Raw genomic sequence first — 25497 nt, forward strand, 5'->3', positions numbered from 1 at the left:
CACAGGCAGACTGTGGCTCAGAGTGGAGCTCTGGGTGCCCAGGGACATTCCACTGGCCTTTTTTCATTGAGGAGGAGCACCGAGTCCTGCCCCCAGGATGCTGCTCTGCCATTTGTGTACCTAACTGCTCGGGTCCCAGTTTCTCACCTGTGAACGGCTTGATGAAACCTGCTTCTGCGTGTCCTTTGGGCAGCTGACAGTCATGTGGAACACACTTGCGTAGTGTCTGGTTCATGAGGGACCCGTCAACCTCAGGCCCTCCCTGCACCTGCCTCTGCACCTCCTCCTTCCGTCCTGCTTCCGTCCCCTTGCTCCCTGGTTCCACTTGGGATCCCTTTAGTGACGCCTCGCCTTCAGGGGCCCTGGTCCACCCTGCCTTCTGCCCAGTGCTCCTGGGCTAGGTGTCCTTGGAGATGGTCCCTCCCCAAGAACCCTTTATACACCAACAAGGAGTAGAAAACTGGCGCAGGACTGTAACTTAAGCTGGGCTGTGGCCAGTGTTGGGCGCCAAACTGCAGTTTGCCGCCGCCACCTTCTTTTTTGTGCTGGGGATTGAACCCGGGCCTTGTGCACGAGGCAAGCACTCTACTCACTGAGCTGGTCCCCAGCCTGCAGCTTGCCTGGGCCCACTGCTTCCAGCCCGCAGTGCAGGGCCACCCACTGACAGGCTGAGCTCGCTTCCCCTTTCAGGGTCACCACCAGGATTTGTCCCACGCCCTCCCTGTGTGCTTGGGAGACAAGAGAAGGGACTCGACCCTGAATGTGGGTCGTCCAGACCTGGTTCAGCTTCTCCTAGCGCCCTTGGGTAGAGGGCTCTACTTCCCTGGCTTCTACGGCCATGAAGGGAGCGTCTGGGTTCCGTTCCCCTCTCTCGCCTCCCCTGCTGCCTCCTGCTCACGCGCACCCCATTGCCCTCACCCCCACTCTCCCACTTGCCAGCTGACGGACCCTGGGCAGGTTCTGCCACCTTGTGCCTCAGTTTCCCCTGTGTGTGAGGAGGAGAAGAAGAAATACCACAGAGGGTTTGGTGCTCAGTTACTGTTTCATTCATGTGCAGTTTGCCCAGCATGGTGACTGCTTATATATTAAAAATCTATTTTAGGCGCCGTGGTGCCCGCCTATAATCCCAGCGGCCCAGGAGGCTGAGGCAGGAGGATTGCAAGTTCAAAGCCAGCCTCAGCAAAAGCAAGGTCTTAAGCAACTCAGTGCGACCCTAACTCTAAATAAAATTCAAATAGGGCTTGGGGTATGGCTCAGGGTTCTAGTGCCCTTGAGTTTAATTCCTGTTCCAAAAAAAAAAAAACCAAAACCTATTTTAGTGGCGCAGTGATGCACGCCTGTGGTCCTAGTGTCTGGAGAATTGTAAGTTCAAGGCCAGCCTGGGCAGTTTACCAATATCCTGACTCAAAATAAAAAGTAAAAAGGGCTGCGGATGTGGCTTAATGGATCAGAGCTCCCAGGTTCAATCCCTAGTCACCCCCCCCAATCTATTTTAATCTGTTTTTCCTATCACTTTATAAAGCTTTATGCCATATCCAGGTTATTATAATTAAAGTCTCACAGTCCTGTGAGGGTGGCAGTATTAGCATCCCCGTTTTATAGCAGGGAATGTTGAGACTCCAGGAACCTAACAAGACCAGGTAGCAAGTGAGGATCTAAGATCCTTTCCCAGATTCTGATTTTCAGGCCAGTTATTTTCCACGACTGCCCCCCCGCCCCTTCTCAGGTCACTTCAACTGGTGTGGGTGATGTTTGTGACATTGGGTTTCGTAGACTGTGGAACAGTGGTTACGGAGTCCTGGTTCCTTGTTGGCCTCCTAGTGCCAGGTGTCAAATCCAGCCCTCCCTCTTCCGCCTGAGACCCTCAGGTGGCCAGCAGTGCGGGTGGGCAGGCAAGGTGGGGTGCGCCCACCTAGTCCGCGGGGCACCTGGCTCCTGATCTCTCTTGGCCTCCCCCACAGCCTCCTCCCGAGCCCACCAGCATGCTGTTCAGCCAGCTTTCCGCACAGCGGCCTGCCACCCCCACCGGGTTCCTGTGGAGGAGGAGGAGGCTGTATAGCGCCAAGCCAAGCCGTGCGAGCTTTGTCACAGATCCACTTGCCTAGCTGCAGGCTCTGTGGAACCCACACGCCCCCCCCAGTGCCACTCTCCTCCCCCACTGTCCCCACTCTCCTCCCCCACTGTCCCCACTCCTCCCTCGCTCCATCTGCAGTGAGTGCTGGGCTTCTCTCTTATCAGGAGGAGGAATAGTGGCCTCCCTTCAGCCTGAGACTGAGGAACTGACCGAGGCCTGGAGCCTTGTGACCTCACAGTGGGGAGACGGGATGCGGGGCTGAGGGGGCTTCCAGGTGCAAGGCCCTGTACTCGTGGCCACTGCGGGATCCCACGTGTTCTTGGAAGAGCCGTGTGTTCCAGGAGGCTTCAGAGGGCCGTCTCTTCCCCTCCTGGACAAGTCCAGGCTTTAATCATCTCTGGTTTGAGAGAGTGGATCCCGGCCCCCGGGCCCCTGGCTTGGCCTGCCCAGCCCCTTTCTTCTGGCTTTCAGACAAGAATGCAAAGAATGTGATCCTCCTGCAGACCTGAGCCGCGGTCAGGGTCTGGGGCCAGACTCAGGCTCTTCTGGCTCTACCAGGCCCAATTGTCCCAGACCCTGGGACATTCCCAATTGGTTGTGGTGGGTTGGGAGTCCTGGACTCTGGATTGTTCTGGGCCCTCCCCTCCGAGACAGGGGAGGAGCAGTGACGGGGAGACGGCCCACCCTCCTAGAGCAGTCAGGTTCAGAGGTGTCTGGAGGGAAGTCTGAGCAGGCCATCTCTGCTGTGGGGCAGGGAAGCTCAGGGTCCCCTCTGCACTTACCTCTTCCTGTCACATCACAGCTGCTGTTTGCCAGGTCCTACCAGGAGCTTGGCAGGATGTCCCCTGTGCATCTGCTGCCTCGGTGTGTCTTCAGGGGCAGGGCTCAGAGTCCCCAGTGAGACCTGCAGAGTGCAGACGCCAACAGCAGGCGAGTTTCAGACACCCCTACCTCGGAGTGCTGCTGTGTCCAGCGCGGTCACTTGGGAAGCTCTCAGAACACAGCACCCGTGGCTCTTACTTAGTTGTCCACACTGTCCTGCCAGGGGGCTTGGTAATTAATTCCCGTTTCACAGATGAAGGAAAGGAGGTTCAGAATGATTAAATAACTGGGCCAGTTAGCCAGTGAGTGCAGGATCTGGCACCCACATCCAGGCCAGCCTGACTCAGGAGAGCCCCAGGTTCTGCCCTGACCCCAGCCCGCTCTGGGGTGCATGTGTGTAACCATCTCTGTGTGGGTGTGTCTTGCACAGGTGTGTGTGCGGGGAGGGGCAGGGCTCAGCCCCCAGTGGGATGGTGTGGCCCAAGCTGCAGCTCGGGGCAGTGCCGTTTCTTCCTCTTCTCAAGTGCAGGCCACTTTGGAACCAGATTGTGGTTCTGGTAGAGGAGAGAGTCTTGGTGGGTGGTAAAATAAGCAGCAGCCAGATTGCTGGTGAAGGACGTGCTGAGGTCATCCTGCCAGCAGCTCCCTGCTCCAGGACATCTGGGCTTGGCCAGCCTCAGACAAGGGTGCCATGCAGGCCGCTCTAGGAACTGTAAGTTAATTATTCTCCTAAGTGTGAGATAAATGGATTTTATCTTCACTCCATTGTCTGTATCTGGATCGTCTTTCTTGGGCAGGCGGATGCCTCTTGTCCCCCAACTTCTCTGGAAAGCTTGGCTCTGCTCTGTGTGCCTTCTCGTGCCCAGGGCTGGCACCACTGGCTCAGCTGAGAAAGTCCCGCTGGGCAGAAAAGTGGGGAGGAGATACAGGAAGCCCTTCAGTCTCGGGTTTCTTCTTGGAGGCCAGGCTGTTAGGGGGCTTGTTGTGGCCCAGGGGCAGTGACCTGTCTTCCTCTCCCACGCAGACTCCCACTGTGGATGGTCCTGGGCACAACCCCACAGACCTCTTCATGAGACCATTGTGTCTTTAGAGGGTAAGGAAGGAGGGGATCCCTCTCCAGGTCCTCATGCCTTAACCTTGGTGGGAAAGGGGGCCACAGTGCCTCCCCTCTTTGAGTGGGGACAACAGGTCTTCAGGAAGTCCATGGACTGCACTTGAGCTCTTTGCGCCCCTCGATGTCAGACACAGGTTCACACCTTCAACACACTCTCTCAGGGTCCTCGCCGCCAACTAGAGAAACAGAAACCCTGGCTTTTTTGTTGATACTGTGCGCGTGCGTGTGTGTGTGTGTGTGTGTGGGGGGGGGCAGTTAAGGGCCAAGTACATCAGGCATGAGGGTCTGTTAACTAGACTCGGGTTCTGCTGTCCCAGGGGTGTAGCTGGGAAGCAGGACAGAGGCCTCCCTCTCTCGGATTAACTGTGCTGTCACTTCTGGGTGTCCTTTCAGCATGGGCTAGGCTGGAGATGGAGTGGCGTCTTACTGTATTGAATATAGCCAGCTTTGATCTGTTGTTACCCTGGACTCTTCTTTGTTCTTCCACCTGGATTTTTTTCCTTCTTTTTTTTTTTTTTTTTTTTTTTTTTAGGTGGTGGTCCTAAGGCTTGAACTCGGGCCCTCACACATACTTGCCTGCGAGTATTCTATCACTGAGCTACACCTCCAGCCCTTTTAATTTTTTATTTTGAAATAGGGTCTCACCAAGTTGCGAAGGCTGGCTGTGAATTTGCAATCCTCCTGCCTCAGCCTCCCAAGTAGCTGGGAGTACAGGGGTGCACGCACCATGCTGTCAGTCTCCCTGAGCCTCGAGTCCCTCCTGTTTATGCAAACGGGACAGCATGGCACCTGCCTTAGCTCTGTCAAGGTTGGCAGGAGCCCGCGATTTAAGCCTGTGAGATGAGCGTGTCTGACAAGTACCGGGTTGTTGAATCGCTGCAGCTGCCATCTTACCTGCCTGGGGCTGGGTCCCCACAGAGATGCCCCTTGGCTCTGGACTGGAGTTCTGCCTGGCCTGACTCACCATGTGATCTTGGGCCAGTCACTGGAGTAGTCTGTGGCGCTTCTGCCCAGTGAGGGTTGAGTCAGGTTTTTCAAACTGTCAACTGAGATTCATGGTGGGTCGGGAAATCGCTTCAGTGGGTGGCACGAAGTATTTTTAGAAGTGAAATAAAATAGGCTTGAATGGAAAATACCAGCGTGCACAGCATGTATACATCATTTCGTGAAGCTTTTGTTCCACGTGTTTGTCTGCATTTGTGATGAAAAGTTCAACATTTAAAATTTTTAAAAAACAGCTGGGGATAGAGTTCATGGCAGGGTGCTTTCCCAGCACATGTGGGGCCCCAGTTCCAACCCAGCACCACAAAAAATAAATGCATAAAATATATAGATATATATACACGTGCGTGCATACGTGCACACATGTGTGATTCCATTGTGGTTTGAGATTTAAACAAAACTGGAGCCCAGCATGGGATGTCTGAGCCCCGTGTTCTCTCCTGGGGGTCTGTGGTCAGCTGGGTCTTCAGGGACTCCTGTTCGCCGCTGTGGCTGAGTCTGCAGAGGGACAGAGACTCTGCAGGATCAAACTCCTTGACTGAAGGGCTTGACCAAATTCTGGGAAGTGAGCTGCATTCCTGGGGTGGAATAAATCACGTTGAGTTGGGTTAGGCAGGATGTGACTCCCAGCCCCTGAAGGGGCTGAGGGCAGCGTCTCTGGTCTCTGACTGATTCATTGTGAGCTCACCCGGGCACAGACGTCTTGGAAAGGGGCTGAGGTGTGGGGGAGGGCCCGGCCTGCCACGGCCACTTAGCATTGTGCCACCGGTGGCTGCTGGATGCCCACAATGCACAGAGGAGGGGCAGGGATGGCCTGGCAGCCAGATCTGGGCAGTGGGGTGGGGGTGCACCTCACCTGCACATCCTCTCCTGCTCCTCCTGGTTGTCCTGGGGGCAGCTGCAATTGTCCCATTTACAGGTGGAAAAACTGAGGCCCAGGGGGCCAGGCCACCCTGACTTGTATTCTGTTGGCTAAGTGTTGGGTCTGGCATCTCTCACCCAATCCATCAGCCTCCCGAGTCTGGTTCTAAGGCGGCTGTGAAGGTCAAGCGTAAATATTCACATTTGGAAAGCCTCTCCTTCTCAGGGATGAGGCTCATCAGAGTCCACTTAAATGACTGTTTGATTGATTCAGGAAGATTGTTGCTGATCCGTGGCCGGCCATGTGTCTCCTAGAAACAGAACACATTAGTGTGCATCAGATACAGCTGGCAGGAAAGTGGAATGGCAGGAGGACAGTGACGATGGTCCTTGGCGGTCACCAAGAAGCCCTGTTCTGACCCCCTAAAGGGAGAGGCAAGCAGTGTGGTAGTCACACTGATGTTTGGACAGTAAGGTCTGGGGTTATTGGGCTTAACATTAGTCACTTAGATGTGTATGACAGAAGCCAGGTGTGGTGGCACACACCTGTAATTGCAGTGGCTTGGGAGGCTGAGGCAGGAGGATCTATCACAAGTTCAGGGCCAGCCTCAGCAGCTTAGTGAGACTCTTGTCTCAAAATAAAAATAAAAAGGACTGGGATATAGCTCTGTGGAAGAGTGCCTCTGGGTTCAAACCGGAAACCAGGGAGAATGGACGGCAGAGATTTTATTTTTATTAGACTTGACTCTTGGAATTTGGACCCTTGGGAAGTCTGTATACTCCCCCATTGCTTTGGGTCACTTTAGATCAGGTTTTACTCAGCACACACCTTATGTTGGGCAGTGAGGACCTGGCGGTGACCAGATTCTGTCCCTGCCTTGTAGCTCCCTCCCCAGGCAGGAAGGCTGTCGGTGGCAATATAACTCCATTTTAAAAATCATTCCTCAGGGACTGGAGCAGAGCTTAATCTAGCACAGGAGAGGCTCTGGGTTTGATCCAGCACCTCTCCCCACCATGCACAAATTAACAGAAATTAAAATAGAAAACTATTTTAAATATTACAAAGAGAGTAACCACCCCAAATGTCTGGTGGGTTGTGAACCGAGTGGTCTTCAAAAACTGTCTAGTTCCCGACCTCGGACTGGACTTCTCAGCAGTCATGATGGGGGCTCAGAAAACCATGTTCTGCACTTTCCCATTGAGTCGGAGGCCGTATAATTAAATCTTTTGAGTATGGTTATTTTTCTGCCTTGGGTTTCAGCAAACTGTGCTCACATGTTTGAGGAAAGAAAAAACCATTCTATCAGCGGAACTGAAGGGGAGGGACAGAAGGGGAGGGACAGCTTCGCTGCAGGAGTCTGCAGGGCTCAGGTTGCCCCTGCGTGTGTGGGCAGCCCCCCCCCCCGCCCCCCTCCCCACTCCGGGGGGTTACCTGCAGGAGGGCTGGCAGGCGCCCAGCACCTCCATCCCCGAACCCAGCCAAGGAGTTCTGTCCGCCCTTTCAGACCTGGGGGAGGTGAGATTGACGGCGCTCCTGCAACTTGCTTTTCTTTGCAGTTTCTTGCGGCTGAGTGAAAGTTCATTACCAAGTAGGTGAGACCCGCGTGTGATCTCACTGCAAAAATATTGAGCCAGTTTAAGGCAAAGCCATGCCCATGCAGAAGGCTCATCTGCAGATCAGCCCCCGTGCCTGCTGGCCTCGGCTCTGGGCCACAGCTGCCTACCCCACTCCTTCCTTTCTTCCTCCCTTACCTCCATCCTGTGGACCTTAGCCCTGAGGACAGTAGGGGTGGCCCTCAGCATGGCCATCCTGTGGACAGCCAGGATCCCAGAACGCACACCCCGGCACCTGCAGACCGGTCAAGTGAGCAACATCTCGGGGACCTCGTCTGCCAGTTCACCACCATTGGGCTCAGTCAGTGCTTGGACAGGAGGGGCAGGGGGACAGTCCTGCCTTCCTGGAGGTCTGGGGCAGATGGCTGGGAGGCAGGCAGAGAAGCAGAGGTGTTAGGAAAGGTGCCTGGAGGGCGGCACAGTGGAGAAATCTAAAAGGGCCACCAGCCTGCCAGGCTGTGCTCTGGAGTGGAGTGTGGCAGACCAGGGGCTGGGAAGGGAGGTGGGAGACACTGAGTGAGGCACTTGGTGTGTTCCAGAGGCCAGGTAGCTTCTCTAGGCCAGGTGGGCTACCAAGCTGAGTGACGGGGCTGTCCCCAGCTTACTGCATCCCACCCCAACTGATTTGGTCCCTCATTTAGAGAGGTTTCCCCTGAGACTGGATCTTCTTAGTTGGGGAGACCCTGTTGGACAGTCCCCTGCAGTCAGTGTGACACGTGCCACCTGAGGTCTGTGCCCAAGATATTTTGGACAGAACTGGCCCTGGAGCTCCTGGGGGGTGGAGGCGAGGCCATGTCAAGTCCCAGGACCCTCCCTGTGCCAGGTTCTTTAGAGTCACAAGTGGAATCTGGCTGCTGCCTCTTCCCACAGCATTTGATCCCTCTCCCAGCCTAGGCAGGGAGGCTGGCCTTCCCCCTCAGGTCGCCAGCCCTCCTGGCCTGGCGGGGTACTTTCCCACCGCCTCAGCTAAGGTCAGGAAGGGTGATCTCTTTAAAATACAAATCTCATGATGTCATCCTCCCCTCTTCCCTCTTTGTCCCTACAATAAAGTCCACATTCCTAAATGGCTGATAAGATCCTGGGTAAACTGCCCCCTTTCCAGCTCCTGGGATTTCATCTCATCCCAAGCTAAACACCCTGCCCCCACCCCTTGACTGTGTAGGAGCAAGAAATCTACACAAAATTCTGGTGTCTCTTCTTTTTAAAAATGCACTAAAATCATACATAACATATTTGTTCATGCTTTTAACATGATTTGGTCAGTTTCTTTCAATTCTGGGGTCATTTTGAAAAAATTACTGGTCCGGGGGTGTACTCAAAGTTGAGTACTTGCTTTGCCTAGGCCCCGGCTAGAGCCTCAGCACTGCCAAAAATTATTTTTGAGTTGACAGATAAAAATTGTGTGGTACAGCACATTTTAGAGATGTGCTGGTGTCCTTTTTTGACGGCCTGGGCTCTGCTAGGTACCAACAGACCCTGCCTTGCACAGTCAGGCAAACGCCAGCCAGTATGTCTCGGTGTCCCTGGGTCCTCTGGAGTCACCCACCTCTTGGTGCAGCCTCTGAGGAGGGAGGGGCCGAGGGCTGGGCTCTGGGCTCTGGAGCTAGATTCCTGCTTGGCCTTTTCTCTGGTCTGGTTTCCTTATCTGCTCGGCATCAGCAGGAGCACCGAGCTGGGGTTGGAAGAGGGCTAATGGAAACAAGCCTCAGCTTCTTCTGTAAGCAAACAACATTCCTGAGGCGGGAGGGGCACCCGCAGCCCCTCGGTTCCTCTTTGGCTTCTATCCTTTGGGCTCAGGTTAGCCAGGGGGACCCCTGCGGCCCCCAGCCTGGGGACTGTTAGCTCATGGGTGGGTTGGTGGGAAGGCTGCTATAAGGTGGCCACCTCAGGACCTCCCTGGAGATACTGCTCTCTAGCCCTGGTGTTTGGCGGGAAGACTCCATTGTCCTGCTGAGCCTGAAGGCTGCCCTTGCCTGTAGGTAGGGCATCTTGCAGGTGGGAAAGCTGAGGCACAGGGGATAGGTGACAGCCGTCAGTGCCCCACCAGATTCAAATCCCCAACCCAGCTCTTCTGCAGGCCTGTGCAGCCCGTCAGCAGCATGTCCCGGACCAGCCTGGAGCCTTCCTCCTGGGGTGCACTCGGTGCCCACCCCACTGGACAGCGCTGACAGGTTCCTTGCTGCAGGCCCTGAGGGTCTGGGTATGTAGTGCTGCTCTGCATCCTTGTCCTCGGCTGGTGGGGCTTCCAGAAACTTCACGTGTCATTCCTAGGAAGGCTGGGTGGTCACTAGGTCAGTGGTCAGAGTAGAAGAGTGGCAAAAATCAGATTCTGAGCCAAGAACTTGAGTTCCTCTGATGGAGGTTCCTTTTGCTCCTGGGGGTTGGACCCAGGGGGGTTTTACCACAGAGCCGCCTCCCCAGCCCTTTTTATGTTTCATTTTGAGACAGGCTCTCACTAAGGTGCCTAGGTGCTTCCTTGTCTGGAGCTGTTTTTTTTTTTCTGAAGCTAGGATTTTGAGGTGCTAATAGCTTCAAGATCACAGGAATTGTGTGCAGGGGACTTGGGATGCAAACCCAGGTCTGTCTGACCCCAAAGTCATGCCTGTTCCATTCCGTTGTGGTGCATTACAAGCAGTTACCTTGGGATTTGCAGAACCCGTGTCCCCTGCCCATGGCTGGGGGTTTTGCAAGTTCCATCTCTGTGTTCTGAGTTGACACCAGAGGTGGGTGGCTGTGGCACTTGCTAGGCAGGTGCACAGGCCGAGGGCTTCTGGGACCTGCTCATGGCATCCCAGTGGGAGCAGGGTCCCTTCAGCCAGTGTCCTTTCCTGGGTGTTGGTCTGGCAGCAGGTGGTAGGTGCCACCACCTCTGCCAATCACTTAATTTTATTCAGAGCTTCTTGGGGGTAGGCAATGAATGATCTTCACTATTTCTCTTTGTAGATTAAAAGCCCCAAAATTTCCTTTCTGATTCGGGGTATAAAATTCAGTCTGTGAACGGCCTGGTTTGTGTGGCAGATGAAGTGGCCGTGACCCTCACGCGTGTCTGCAGGCTGAGTCTCCCTGCTCCCTCCTGTACGCAGCCTGAGAATTTCTACCTCTTAGAAACCTCCCTGTTCACTCCTCCCACTCCTTTGTCTTGTTCCTTGTTGGTTGACTGATGAGTGCACTCATTTATTTGTTCCCGAGCGGAGCCCTGCTCCAGGCCTGTGCTAGACATTTGGAGTTGTAATGATGGAGACCTGATCCCTGTCTTCAAATACAACTGCAAGTAATTACAGTCCAGCTGTTAAGGTTACTGCGGTGGAGATGAGTGCAGCGCCCGGGGGAGGTCCGTGGGGGAGCAGGGCCTTTCAGAGGCAGAACGTGTGAGCTGAGATCTAAGAGGGTCCTTGGACAGAGGACATGTCTTCTTTGAAGCCCGAGCAGTGAGCAGTGTGGGATGTGAACCGGGAATTGATTGAGTGGAGTCGAGAAGGACAGCTGCAGAAAGGAAGGGCAGAGGGAGCTTGGGAGAGTCATCAGCGGGTCACAAAAGGCTTGTTCACTAGACGAGACGTTGGGGGTTTGGAGGAGGTGTGGACCTGTTCAACCGTCTGACCTGGGCCACTACTAATATCCATAAAACAGGAGGTAGTGTAAACAGAAATGTGAGCTGCAGTCACCTGAAGGTAGCTGGGAGGATTGAGTTGAGGGCCTTGTAGGAGAGGCCAGGGAGGCCAGGAGGGAGGCATTGTAGCAGCCCCCCAGAAGGCCAGGCCGTTGGCGATGATGTAGAGGCTGCTAAACTCCAGGTGAGGAGTCTATGGTGACTGCCGCAGGGTGGCCAGGTGGACAGTGTCTTTCCCAGAGATGGAGACCCAGAAGAGGTGGCAGGCCTGGGAGACATCGTGTGGGGAAGGAGGGTGGGATGTTGCTTGTGGGTCCTCCACTGGTGGCCGCTCTTGGGGAGGTGCTTTGGGGGGTCTGAGGAGTGCCGGGGAGAGCTCCGGGTGGGAAATGATCTGTCACAGTAGTGGGAGCCATGGACTCCCTGGACTAAGCCTGCGTGGCCATAAAACATTCACTAAGTAGCATTCGGTGGAATTCCCAGGACGGGACAGGCTGGCACAGCCATGGGAGCAATCCCTGCCCCCACACGTGGCTACACCTGTCTCCATTACGCATCTGGACCTCACCTGGACCCGCATCTGGACTGTGTGACGCAGGTGAACTTTGCTTGTGAATCACAGGCTGAGCTTCTGAGTTGGAGATTGGGAGGGAGCTTCATACCCTGCCCGGGAAGCATGTCAGCTTCCTTTTCCTGGTTTGCTGATTTATTTTTAAATTGGGGTATTCGGGGTCTTTATATTTTGTAGGGTTGAGGATTGAGCTTAGAGCCTCATGCATGCTAGGCAAGTGCTACATCTCAGGCACCTGGGATCTTTAAAGCATAGGCCAGCAGCTGGGCCAGCCTGTAATCTCTGGGATCTTTAAAGCTGTGGCCAGAGGGTTGCAAGTTCAAGGCCAGCTGGGCAATTTAGCAAGACCCTGTCAAATTAAAAATGTTTTAAAAGGGCTGGGCCCTGGATCTGTTATATACACAATGTATATGCAGATGAATATAGGTTGAATTTAGGTCAGCTCTGATTTTACTATACTGGGTGTGGTGTTGCACACCTGTAATCCCAGAAACTGACTGGAGAGGCTGAGGCAGGAGGATTGCCAGTTTGAGGTTAGTCTTGGCAATTTAGCAAAACCCTGTCTCCCCCCCAAAAAAAAAAAAAAATTAAAGGGTGGGGGAGTTAGCTCAATGGTAGGGTTCAATCTTCCAAACTGTCAAAATAACTTAAAAACTACAGTCTGTTACAAGGAGAACAGTCATTCCTGGCTGAAAGTGCCACCCATGCTGGTCATTGTTTGGGTCCTAGCGTCCTTTTGCCCTGAGGACTGTCTCGTGGAAGAGATCTCTGTGGGTGCTTCAGAGCCTGGAGACAACTGGCCGTGCAGGACCTTGGCTTCAGGTGATCTTGTTCCCACCAGCACCTTAAATCCCACCCTCCTTCCCCACACCGTGTCTCCCAGGCCTGCCACCTCTTCTGAGTCTCCATCTCTGGGAAGGACACTGTCCATCTGGCCACTCTGCCTTAGCTGGGAGTGGTTTTGCCTCTTAGTCCCCACATTGGGCAATATCTGGGGATGTTTTCTACTGTCACACAGGGGACAGGGGACTACTGGCCTTTAATTGGTAGAGCCCTAAATACCTTACAATATACAGACCGTCCCCCCACAACCAAGTTTTATCTGACCCCAAATGTTCACAGTGCTGAGGCTGAAAAAATACTGATGTCCCTGGTCACATCACTTTTATATAATTCGTTTCTTGCAGGGCTGGGGATGGAGGCCAGGGCCTGCTCATGCTAGGCAAGTGCTCTATCATGGAGCCACATCCCCAGCCCAACTTACATATAATTTACACATGACTGCTCTCTTTCTGAATGTTGGCTCCCACTCTCTCCCTTGGCCTGAGATGCTTTTCTACCATCTCCTCCCTCCCCCACCAATTATTTTCTGCCCAGCTTCAAGGATGCAGCTTGATGCGGTAGCCACGGTGACATCCCATCCGCGACACCCGCGCTTTCGTGTGTTTTCACTTGAGTCCCGTCTCCCCCTGCTCGGCCTTCCTGGAGTCTGGAGGTGGAGTGTTGTTGGTGTGGCCCTCCCCGGATGGGGGTGTGCCCGTGGTGGGGGTGTGCTGTCCAGTGTCGGGTGCATTTACGCAACACACGTGGAATGAGGAGTGAAACGGGGAAGGAGCAAGAGGCGTTGTCTGCATTCACAAGTGGAGTCCGTGGTGGCAGTGGCCCGGGTCACAGGGCCAGCGATTGTCCCCTCATCTTTCCTGCCCATCTCCCTGGTGGGTGCCCCCACAGTGAGCAGGGCTGGCTTTCTGTCTGCTCTGTACCTCGGTGCTCACACTGCCACTTTGGCTGGTGTGGGTGCATCTGTCCTGTGGCCCACGACGGGACTAACTCTGTGGGACCTTTGTTCCTTCATCATGGAGCTGCCTGCTGTCCTCACTGTGTCCGAGTTGATAAGGGAGGCTGATGACTTGGAAGATTTCTGTGATGTTGGGACAGTTGTTCTTGCAGAATCTTCCTTAATGGTGGAATTCTGGACGTGATAACTTCTTTCAGCTCAAAATCAGCTGCCACAGGAGCGAGAGCACGTGTTCTTCCTCCGTGTTCTGCCTGGGATGGATGGGGAAGGGGAAAACCGAAGCCAAGGGTCTGCCGCCTACATCCTTGATTAAGCAGGAACAGGGCTTCCAGCGAAGAGGCCCCCGGGGTCCGTGAGCTGGAACCTTGGGGTGCCCAGGCTGTGGGGATTAGGTGGTCCAGCTCAGGGGGCCAGGCTTAGGGAAGGCTGAGGGTTTGCACAGGCCCCTGCCACCTTCTTCCTCCAGCTCTGGCAATGTGGCGTGCGGGTATAGAGTCCCTAGCTCAGACCAGCAGGGAGGTGGGCGCGCTGCTTGGAGGACGCGTCCTGCCTGGCCGCTGAACCACAGGGTTCTGTGGTTTCTGCCCGTAACCCAGTGTCCTCACCGGGGAGGTGGTCTCGGGAAGCTGAGCAGGGCATGGGAGCCACATGGTCTCCGTTTGAACCTGGGTTTGGTGGCCTGTCTGAGCCTCGTTTCAAACCCTCACCTGTAAAATGACCGTGAGGCTAAAGGGCTCGGGAAACCATTGCCAGGGCGGGGCGAGGAACCAGTGCTGTGGGCGGGCGCCCTGTGAGGAGCCCGGTGGCTCTGAGGACTTGGCCAGGGTCCTGATGTCTGGGGCTGGAGAAGCTCAGGACGCCTCCACCAGGATCAGGCTTAGCAGAGAGCCAGCAGTTTGTTTTATGAATAAACAGATGAGCAAAAAAGAAGCGGGAAGGGAAGGGAGCCGAGGCTCCTCAGGGGACTCCAGAGGAACAGCAGGTCCCCGGGTGTGGGGGGCGCGGAGAAGTCAGGGAACCAAGGAAGCACATTCCGAGTTGAAAGGAGAGCTTTTTGGTCAACCCACTTACTTTCAGTTTCGTCATTTCCTGAGAGTCCTAATTTAGCCTCTGGTTGTGTCCTGCTCGATTATGGCCTAAAAAGGCAACTGCTTGGGTTTCGGGACTTGGACTGGGACTTGGACTGGAACCCGCAGGAAGCCACCACGGAGGGCGTGGCTCCGCCCGCCACAGTCTGCACTGGGCCCCAGCCATGGCTCCCCTTGGCTCCCCTTCGCCCCTGGGCACCCGCCAGCTCCGCAGACCCTCCCCAGGCTCTACAGGCGACTCCCCAGGGGCTCAGCCACGGGGCTCCCGTGAATAGCGATAGCGGCTGGCGGTGCTGCCTGAGTGGCAGCCACCCCGAACCTGCCCTCTGGGAAACTAGAGGGCACAGATGGGGCATGAGAGGGTTCCTGCTCCTGCGCCAGCAGCTGCCACTCAGGAGGTGCACCAAGGAAGAGGAAGACCTCCTCACACGTCATGCAGCCATTAAGTGATCAGCAGGGAGGCTTTGGGGTCAGAGTCCTGGGTTCAAGTCCCCGTCCCTAGTTGTGTGGCTGAGTAGTCACTTCCCTCTGAGATGCTGCGGCATCACCTGCAAGTGAAGGATTGGGATGAAAACGGTCAGCCGGCTCGTGTCGCCAGTGAGGAGAGGTCGGAGTAGCAGGGAGACGCAGGGGTGGCTTTCCATGAGCCAACGACTGACTTGGGTGGGGTGAGTGCTTCGGGAAGTGAGCGGAGCATTTTTATGCGATTCCTGAAAGTCTTCCCATTTGCAGTTAAAACAGGTTTCACAGAGGCCATTTAGCATGTCCCAGAACAGGGAAGGAGAAGTGGCCTCGTGCCCCTGCTTGTGGGGGACAGCCTCCCTGGAGCCCTTCCCAGAGTGCCCCTTGTTTAATTTTGGGCAACTCCTTACTATCCCTGGTTTATAATTTGGTCCTGGGGAGTCTTGCTAAGGCGGCCCTGTCCACTGCACCCTGCGGAGGTGAACTCTGGGCTCAGGAGCCTCTTCACCTGCCACAGGCGGGAACAGAAGCTCAGCTGCAGCCTCCGCCCCGTCACTGAGTGTGGCTGCTCCATCCAGCAGGCGAGGGGCCCACCGTGTGTCATGACCTGCGGGCCCCCCAGCAGCCCAGCCCCGTGTTGGTCTTGGCACTGCTGCCGACCCACGTCAGTCCAGCAGAGCTGTGGAGACCAAGCAGCACTGTCCTTGGCCGGGCCTGGCAGGGCGCAGCCTTGCTTAATGAAAGCTCTGCGGAAGGGAGGTGCCGGCAAGGGGGGCTCTGCGCGGCGGCCTTCCCAGGCGGCCTTGGAAGGAGAGGGATCAGCTCTGCCCTGTTACGGTACAGGAAGTGGGGCTTGGTCTCCAGGCCTCGGTAGCCACCAGGGGTGGACAGTGCTGGCTTGACTGTCCCACTGCTGAGGTCTGAAGGGTGGGGAGGGAGTCGGGTGGGGTTCTTCCCCTGCCAGTTCCTGTGGTGTTCGTGGTCCCCCGAGCTGCCCCGCTGATCCCGAGGGCTGAGCCAAGGTTTACCCCGATTCCAGGATGGCCTGGGCGCCTGGTTCCCTGCAGCCTGGAGGAGCCCAGGGCCTGCCGAGAGCCAGCCCCCGATGTGGGTTCTCTGCTGTCGGTCCTACGGGGCCCGTGTCCCTGGGCTGCGGTAGGCTTTGATGAGGGTTGTCACCTCGCAGCAGTGGGCTGAGGGAGGGAGATACTGTAACACACTGTAACTGCACCCTGGGGAGGGTCACGCCTGGCCTCCCTGCTGTCCAGTAGCAGTCGGTGAATGTTAGTCGAGTGCTTTCCTCTCCACTCCTGCTGTTGTCCTGAGCTTCTTGGCAGACATGTCCATCTTCATGACTGGACTGGGTATCTCTGGGCAGATGACTTGCCCTCTCTGAGCCTGTTTCTTCATTTTAACTTGGAGAAGATAAAAGCTCTCTTCCAGGGTTAAGTGAGGTGGTGAATAAACTGGGTTTCATGCTGGTTGGCTTCATACCATCCCCTCACCCTCCTCCCCTTGGTAGGAACCTTGTGAAGATGCCCTCCGGTGCCCTCCTTGGCCTGGGGTAGAGAAACCCCTAATGACTAGTGAATTGAGGATTTGTGGAGGGTTTGAGCAGCTTCTCTCTGGGCATGGGTGGCAGGTTATCTTACTGTTTGTGGGTTGGAGGGCTGGGAAAGACCAGGAACCAGCCGCTGGTAGGGGTCTTTGCTCTGTGCTCGCTGCAGGTCCTGAGCAGGCAGGGACGTGTCAGGGACAGCCGCTGGCCAGCGTCCACTTGCGCACACGGAGGCAGAGGACCACTGGGGTTAACTCTGGCAGGGCGGCCTGGGCTCACCTGGGTGGCCTGGCCCGTGGGAGCTGCGGTGACCCTAGGCTGAGTGGTGCTGCTGCTTTAGACCCTGGGGAGGCCGGACCGCCACTAACCTGGACGCTGTTTCTCCCCTGGGTGGTCCTGCAGGGCCAGTGCGCCCTGGTCCCTGGTCTCCTGCAGGGGCTCAGAGTTTGTTTTCCGGGGACAGTACTGGAGCAAAGCCATGGGCTGGGGTGCTGCAGAGGCCGCCCAGTCCAAGTCCCTGTTGAATCTGGAAACGCGGAAGGATGTGGGCCTGGGGGGTTTCTGGATTTCCGGGGTGGCGGGGTGGGTGCTGATCTCACTGAGAGCAGAGCCACCCATGTCCTGAGCTCAGGCTGGAGCGCCTGTCGGCTTCCCTGGTGGGCGGCCGGGGGCTCAGCGTCTCCAACCAGGGTGTCAGGTCCTGGTTCTGGTTCATCTGGCCCTTAGGGACCCCAGCCTGTACCTCTGGGGTGGAATGACTGGAAAGGCCCAGGAGCAGGGGTTGGAAGTCCTCCCTGAGTGACCCCGGGAGCCCGTCTGTTCATCTGTAAATGGGGGATTACCCGTGCACCTCACCTAGCAGGTAGGATGAAGCTCTCTCAAGATGGCGCATGCGAGTGTTTCAGGAGCTGTGAAGCTGTGTGAAGGTCGCTGTCGGGAGCCGTGAGGGGTTATCGTTTTGTCCTCTGGCCCATAAGCTGGGAATGTTGTTGGCATCTCGGCTGCGCCCTGCAGGGAGTGCTGCCTGCTCTCTGTGATGTCCCTGGAGCCTGACTTCCCTGTTCTGACTTTGATATGTTTTATGCAGATGGAATTAAAATCTGGAAACAGGAGGTACTGGTGGTGTTCTGTCCCCTTGGTCGACTCCATGGAGTCCTCCACCAGTGAGCAGTGGCAGTGAGTTGTCTTTCTCTGCTCGCTGGAGACCTGTTTTTGTTGGGTGTCCTCCTAAATTGTGTGGTTGAAGGTCAGCGTAGCATGGTGACTGTAGTTGCATCCACCGAGATTCTTGAGCTTGTCAGTTGCAGAGTGGTTTTGTTCGTGGCATTGGTTAGCTGGGTGGCCCTCAAGTGACACACCTGACCCCTGATTTCTAGCAGACTCGCTGCTGTCAACCTGTTTTGCCCCCAGTGCATGTCTTTCTGAAGTGTGCAGCGGGGGGTCCTGGCACATTGTGCGGTGGCCTTGCTGTATGAGAGTTCACAGGAGAAGAGGCTGATGTCCTTGGCGCTCACATTTGTCCTCTCCTCTCCCTCAGGTCCTGGCTGTAAGTCATCATGGCGCAGCAAGCTGCTGACAAGTATCTCTATGTGGACAAAAACTTCATCAATAACCCGCTGGCCCAGGCCGACTGGGCCGCCAAGAAGTTGGTATGGGTGCCTTCCGACAAGAGTGGCTTCGAGCCCGCCAGCCTCAAGGAGGAGGTGGGCGAGGAGGCCATCGTGGAGCTGGTGGAGAATGGGAAGAAGGTGAAGGTCAACAAGGACGACATCCAGAAGATGAACCCCCCTAAGTTCTCCAAGGTGGAGGACATGGCTGAGCTCACGTGCCTCAACGAAGCCTCAGTGCTGCACAACCTCAAGGAGCGCTACTACTCAGGGCTCATCTACGTAAGTGGCTCCCAGGCAGGGCGCCCGGTCTGCCTGCACCCCAGGTGCCCGGCTCTGCGGGAGAAGAGGGCTCTGGGAATACTGGGGCAGGGATGCTGGGGGGCAGGCTCCACCTTGGGCGTCTGAACGTCCCGTTGGGGTGATTTCACAGCGTCACCTTTCTCACTTCCCTGTGTGGCCAGAAACACAGCAGGAAGCCGAATGCAGGAAGCAGAGCTTGCTGTGCCTCAGGGCTACCCATCTGCTGGCCTGGGGCGGGGGAACTGTGTGGGCTCAGGCCAGCGTGGTCGACTCCTTCTAGCAGGGGGTGCGGTCTCCTGGTTTCCCGCCTCGTGCCTCCCCTCTCGGTTTGTTCCAGTCTTGGTTCTGGTACTCTGCCATTTGTGCCTTATGAAGGCCGAGGGTGTGCCTCCTTCTGGGGACTGTACTTGGAACCAAGGTGAGCCACACGAGTAAGACTGGGATCCTGAGTCCCTGGCCCCCGAGTTCCATGTCCGTGAGACAAAGGGGAAGTGAACGTGGAGTCCCGGGACCTGCAGAGACCAGGAGTGTCGTCTCTGTCCCCTGGTGGGCTGCATTTGCAGGACAGTGTGTGGCAGCGCGAGAGAAGGTGGAGGGACGAGTGGAATCCCGGCCTCTCTGTAAAAGGCCTGAGCTTTTCTGGCCCTGGGACACACGGTTCTGTCTCTTGCCAACCCCAGATTCCTCTGCCCAGTCCAGACATTTGCTTCTGGTGTGTGTCCCCACGGAGAAGAGATCTCTGCTTCTTGTCCTTTCTGAAATAGCTTCTTTAGTCAAATATGCTATTACAGCCACCTCGCTCCTCTTCTCTCAGGGCTGAGTAACAGTCCTCAAAGGTCTTGGGCGGAAGGGTCGTTGTTGGTGACCTCTGGGTTGTTACTGCCCTCCTCTCATTTTGCTGATGGCAAAACCAAGTCCCCCACTGAGGGTTTGCTGGAGGCCACATAGGTGATGGAAGGAGGCTCCGGGCTCATCCTGCTTACAGAGGTGGTGAGGACCCCCAAGGCCAGCCTTTTAATTTTCTGTGATTTCTGGGTGACATGTTTTGTGGGGTGCTGCCCACCCCACTGGCTTGGTACTTGCGAGTTCACTAAGGTGAGCTGAAACCCTCAGTTGAGTCCCAGGCCATTGTGGATTGCCCTGCGTCCTGACCAGCCTGGAACTTATGAGGACTGCGTTGCTTGGCGCCTGCTCAGTTGACGAGGGCCTTATGTCCTGCCTTGATAACCTCCCTCTGGGGATGAGCTGATGGCCAGGACCTGTCCACAAGTAGATAGACGGAATGTCTCGTTCCTCTCTGGACCAGCTTGGCTCAACGTTCCACTCTGGCAGAGGGGAATAACTGAGGTCCACAGATGTCAAAGGACTTATGCGGGGTCATGTATGGAGACATTGGCAGCCATGAGACGGGAACCCTCAGCCCCATTCTCTATCATCTGTCTTTTAAGGACAGTGTGTGTGGACCAAATTAAAAGCCCCTGAAATTAAAAGCCACACTGGAACTTACCATCAGTGAACTGCAGTAAACCAAGGGACTTCAAGGAAGCAACACCTGTCTGCAGGGATCACACGGGAGCCATGGTCCCACGGGAAGTGGAGCGCTCCTTGGCAGGCCTCATCACTCATGTCACAGCCTCTGTGTGTCACAGAACTGGGATGGCCTTGGATCAGTAAAGCAGAGCACTCAGGAGCCTGGAGTTGGAGCCCTAGGACCTGGGTTAAAGCCCAGCTCCCGAGGTCCCTTACTGACCATGTGGGATGTGATGTGGCCGTGCAGGGTCTCCTGTGGGCACTTGGTGATGCTCCAGCAGGCCTGCACTGCTGTGCTGCCACTGTCCTGGGAAGGTAACCCGGTCCTCTGCGTGGCCCCTCTGGTGTCCGCTGTTAACTTGGACCGGGTGAGCGGCAGGCTGGCCGCCTATGCCTGACTGTTCCCTGGCCGCAGGCCCCCTCCCTCCAGGAGGAGGAGCATTAGTTGCTAAGATGCCCTCTGCTGAGGGGCAGTCTGTCTGCTGGAGGCCCTGGCTTTGATTCCCAGCAAAACAAACCACCCCCCAACTTCAGCACATTTGCCGCCAGTTGCTGTGTCTCTGTTCTGCAGGTGACTTGCAGGGCTCTGTGTGCACATGCACGTAGCTGTGATGTGACACCAGAGCTTTTCCTCTAGGACTCTGCTTACCTCCTTGTGCAGGTCCTTTAGACTGGCCTCCTGCTAAGCAGTGTCACTAGGAGGGAAGCCAATGTCCCCAGAGTTTTCCTGGTGGAGACCCCAGCAGGTGCAGAGCTGTGGGAAGATCAAGGCCCTCGGTGGCTGCCTGGGGTGGGGGGTGCCACCACATTCTCAGCCACGTCTCCCTGCACAAGGTTCCGCATTGTGACCGCAGGAGCCTCTGGGCCACACTTGCTGGCATCGTGGGCGGCATGGCTGATGCTGCAGCACAGCTGCTCTCTTTTCCTTGGCGCGGGGGGCAGGGCCCTGGGACAGGAGCAGTTGGGCACAAAGAGCTTCTGTAGCCTGTGAATGAGCAGCTCCCGAGCGTGACTGTGTGGGGGCAAAGACACTCCTCAAGGTCTGCTGCCGTGAGTGTCCAGTGTGGCTGCTCCCTGCCACCTGAGTGTTTGCCCCATGGCGCTCGCCCAGGTTAGATGGGATTTGCCCACAGAAAGAGCTTTGAGCCCCACAAGCCCCTCCTCAGGCCATCTGCCTCCCCAGCTGACAGACCTGTCCTCATGACCCTCTGCCCCCTTTTGCTGTTGATGCCAGCTGTTTCTAAACATCTGGCTCTGTGGCACTCCCTACGTGTACCCATGTGTCCTTGGCGTTGATGGGTCTGGATTTCCTCAAGTGTGGGTTTTCTCAAAGCCCAAGAACAAAGCTCGATTGTCTGGAGTTCCTGGGATGACCTCACTGCTCTCTGGCCTTCTGTCTTGTCCCCACCCGACACTGACAGGGGCACACCAGAAGAGGTCCCTGCCTGACTCCCTTCTTCTGTGGTGCCCAAGCCCACGGGCTGCCAACTCCACGTGTGCACTTCCTGGTCCCTCGGGAAGAGAGTCATTGGAAGGGGAAGTGGCTGATCATCCAGGGGAAGGGAAGGCCCAGGCCCGAGTCCCCTCCTACAAGCCCTCGCTGTGTCCCAGCTCAGGATCCTTCTGCACGTGGACCAGTGTGTGGTGGGTGGGTTCCACCTCAGTCCAGTTGCTGCTGGAAAGTCCAAGGCCATTGTCTTCACACCTGGTTCCTGTGTGGGCCTTGTCTTTGGGTTAAGCCAGAAGATCCACCTCATTTTGGAGGTGACTGGAGAGGGCACAGTTGACAGCAGGGTGCAGCCCCTCAGGGTGGCTGCTCGTGGCTCGAGGGGACATCTGTGAGCAGCAAAGGCATAGGCAGCTCGTGAGGAGGACAAGGTGGAAGGTAGGTGCCCAGAGAACTGGCCTCCTCCAGCATGGCAGTTGGTGTTGGCAGCTATGAGACCTGTGTGTGCTCCTGGCTGAGCCCAATACCTTGTGACCCTCAGTTGTCCCTTAACTGAGTCAGGACTACCTTCCTAGGAAGATGGTGCTTGGGTCACTCCAACTGCTTAAGGAGATCCAGGTCCCCCAAATTGGGCACCTGCCTGGTCTTGGGGGTCTCGTGTAGCTGTTGGGAGTCTGGGTGGTTGGAGGAAAAGGCATCAGGAGATTTATTAGAAAAACAATTAATGGTCACAGTAACGTGGGCTTCCGAGGACAGCAGCTCGTTCACCCTGCTGCCGCAGGAGTGGCTCTCCCACCTGCCCGGGGCTGCTCTCCACAGCCACATGGACACTGTGCCAGGCACTTAATCTTACTTCTGCCTTGTTACTACCCAATGCAGTGTGGGTCTCTGCGTCCATTTCACAGATTGAGAAACGGAGGGTGAGAGGTTAAGACATTTGCCCTTGCTTGGAATTGAACGTGGCTCTCAGACTCCTGGGGTTCGATTGTAATCTGTTCGAGTCAGATTTCCAGTCCTGGGTGTATTTTAGGGGCTCACGTGAAGGGTATTGACTGAGTTTCTTCCCGCTAGAGAAGACCCGAGTCTTGGAGAAGGCTCACGGGGGTCATGAAGGAGGCCTTTAAGTTTTCGAGAGATTTGCCTCCGGGAGAGGGCTGGCTCGGAGGGGTCCAGAGCCCACCGAGGCTCAGGTGGGTTCAGGAGCACCAAGAGCTTCCGCCCGGCGTCCCCCGGAGCCCTTCAGGGTAGAATACCTCGGGCTCCACTGAGTTCCCTGGGCTGCAGCGGCTCCCTTTCTCTGCTGCTCTTGTCGCCTGGGGCTCTGAGTGTTGGAGCTGGGCTTGTGTCTGCCGTGCTGCGGTCCCACCTGACGTGCAGCCTGTCAACATACAAAGCTGGCAGCTGCCGTGCAGTTGAAGGCGGGGAGGTTGCGGGTGACCCCCACCTGCAGCAGGGGCGCCTGGGAGCACTCTCACGCCGGCTGACGTGGCCTTGAAGCAGAGCTGCTTGTCAGTCTCCCCGCTGTTGAGAACGAGGCTCCCTGACCACTCCTCTGCTCTCTTCTTTCCAGACCTATTCAGGCCTGTTCTGCGTGGTCATCAACCCTTACAAGAACCTGCCCATCTACTCCGAGGAGATCGTGGAAATGTACAAGGGCAAGAAGAGGCACGAGATGCCACCGCACATCTACGCCATCACAGACACTGCCTACAGGAGTATGATGCAAGGTGAGGGCCTTGTAGCAGGGAGCCGCCTGCCTGGCCTCCCCGGGCCGCATCTCCAGCCACGGCCTCCGACGGCTCTGTAGCTGCTAACTCCCATTCTGTGTCTCGTGGACCTAGTGGCTGGCAGTGGGACATTGCCTGGTGGCCAGCATCACATGGGAGTCATCATATGGGAGCTAGGGCCATTGGCAGGTTTGCATGTTGACAGACTGTTTTGGAAGCTTTTAGAAAATGTGTCTCCTGATTATCTTCCTGGGTCCCCTTCATTTCAGGAGGCAGCACAGTCCCCTCTGCCCTCTTCCCAGTCGCCCCCTTTCCTGCTGGAAATGTGCTTGAGTTTTGTTTATCTTTGGAAGACTGATAGGAAGCCTGTGAGGCTTCTGCACCCCCTGGCTTGGCCTGTGCTCCCTGGCCCGTCTTGGTGAGGCGTTTTGGAGAACGGGTCTGGGCTCCTGCCTGGTTCTCACCTCTAGTCACCCCCAGCTCCGTCTTCCTCGGGGCGGGGGGGGGGAGCCCTTGCTCTCCTGAGTTCTCATCTGGCTCCTGGGCCTGGGCCATGTCACTCACTGAGCTCCCTGCCTTTGTGTGGGGTGCTCCTCCCCCTCCCAGGCCTCTGTCCAAGGTTCCTCCGTGTGTTGGCCTCATCCGCTGTCCATCACCCAGGACACCATCACCCAGTTGCCACGAGCTGCTTCTTCCAAGCTGCTGTTCCTCCAAGCCTGGCTCGTCACAGTGCCCTCTCCCTCCTGACACCCCCGAAGTACATCTGTGCTTTTTCTCTTGGATCATTTCTGATCCAGGCGCCCTCTGACCCCGTGGCCCTGGCCTTAGTCCTAGCTTGCACAGTTCTTTGCCTCCCATCTCCTGGAGCCCTCCCTCTGCTGCCACCAACCCTGTCCTCTGTCTAGAATGCACATTGTCCTCGTTGGCTGTACTCGATCTCCAGCAGCGCGGCCCCCTCCTCGCTGGGCCCTGGGCACCTCTCGGGCTCTGCTGCAGGGAAGCCCTTGCAGTTCTGCAGCAGGTCTCTCTGCTCCGCAGGGCCGGCGCTCCTCTGTGCCTGGCAAGCCTCTGCTCTTCTGTTTATTTTTCTCCCTTCTATGTGGCCAGGGCCCATGTGGCTTTTACATTCTCCGAGCTCAGCCAGTGCCTGGCATGCACCTGACTTTCAGGCAGGGCCGTGTTCTCCTGTCTTGTGTGGACAGTGGTTTTTATTGATCCTGTTTCCTTTCAACATCGTGGTCTATATAGCCAGTGGGAATGAATCTTATCATTAGTATTAGTATTAGCAATTTTGTCCTAGCTCGTGGTTTCCGATGGTGACATGTGTCTTTCCCACACCCGCAGTGTCATGGAGAAGGTGCTTTGCTGTCAGGCGTATGAATTATGAAGGGTGCACAAGTTTGGCCTAGCCTTTGGCTGAGTTCATATCTATTGGAATTCTTCGGAAGCCAGCCCTGTAGTTTTAAAGTAGGGTGTCTGTTTCAGGGTGCTAATGAGGACAGTCTGGGGGAGGCACTCAAGGGAGACTCTAGGAGACTCTGGATCGCTGTCTCCAGAGGTTATGAGTCAGTTTTCTCTTGGCCGTCTCTTGGCCTGGAGCAGGAAGTGTGCTCTGGGGTTGTTGTGGGATCCGAACTACTGCATGAGGGCACGTTCCCACACTGGGACCTGGGATCTGAGCGCTTAGCCAGCGGCTTTCCTTTTCTGCAGCCCATTCTGATAGCAGCAGCGTGGCCGTCTGGCGTGTGGCTGCGGGAGCCCCGGGTGCCGGATCTGGGTTTCCAGATGTCCTTCACTAACTTCTGGGACCCTTTCCCCAAGAGATTCGCCGACTTTTATTCGTTCAGTGACAACAAGAAAAACTTGATTTGCCTGTGCCGTCCTCTTTGTGCCTGTGTTCTGCATAGGTTGGAAATACCTGGGGAAGAGAGGGCAGCTGGACTGCCTTTATGTTGTCCTAATAGGATGGACTCAGTGGGGACACGGAGTTACCTGACTGGGGGCAGGTGAGACGGCGTTTCGCCTTTCAGAGACCAGCAGTGGGAGTGGGTCTGCAGCGGGCACCTGAGGTCCGGGTGGTCTATGCAGACGGTGGGTCCACGTCTTTCTCCTGTCCGTCTTAGCAGTTTCCACCTTGTCTTCTGCAAGGTGTCGGACTTGCTGCGGCTTATTAGCTCCTGCGTTGACAAACAAGGATGTTTCCAATCTGTTGAAAATCTCCTTCCTGTTGTGCATGGTGGACCTGCAAAGCCAGGAGCCGCAGGCCGCTAGTTCTCAGGCAGGGAGGAAGTTAGGAGCAGAAGTGGGCG

At 56.1% G+C, this 25497-nt stretch overlaps 1 protein-coding gene across 3 annotated transcripts in view; it reads left to right on the forward strand.

Moving 5' to 3' along the window:
• Window positions 1-25497, forward strand: part of Myh9 (myosin heavy chain 9) — an 81875-nt gene that overhangs the window by 12840 nt on the left and 43538 nt on the right. For 2 of the 3 annotated variants that reach the window (XM_026410190.2, XM_077798721.1), the window contains exons 2-3: window positions 18112-18463; window positions 23032-23188. In XM_026410190.2, the coding sequence (XP_026265975.1) occupies window positions 18131-18463; window positions 23032-23188 (490 nt within the window). In that variant the 5' untranslated portion in view covers window positions 18112-18130. Of the gene's footprint in view, window positions 1-15834; window positions 15854-18111; window positions 18464-23031; window positions 23189-25497 lie in introns of those variants that run through there. The other variant, XM_077798722.1, reaches the window with a different exon arrangement.

The sequence above is a fragment of the Urocitellus parryii genome, chromosome 5, assembly GCF_045843805.1.
Source record: "Urocitellus parryii isolate mUroPar1 chromosome 5, mUroPar1.hap1, whole genome shotgun sequence".
Taxonomy (NCBI): Eukaryota; Metazoa; Chordata; class Mammalia; order Rodentia; family Sciuridae; genus Urocitellus; species Urocitellus parryii.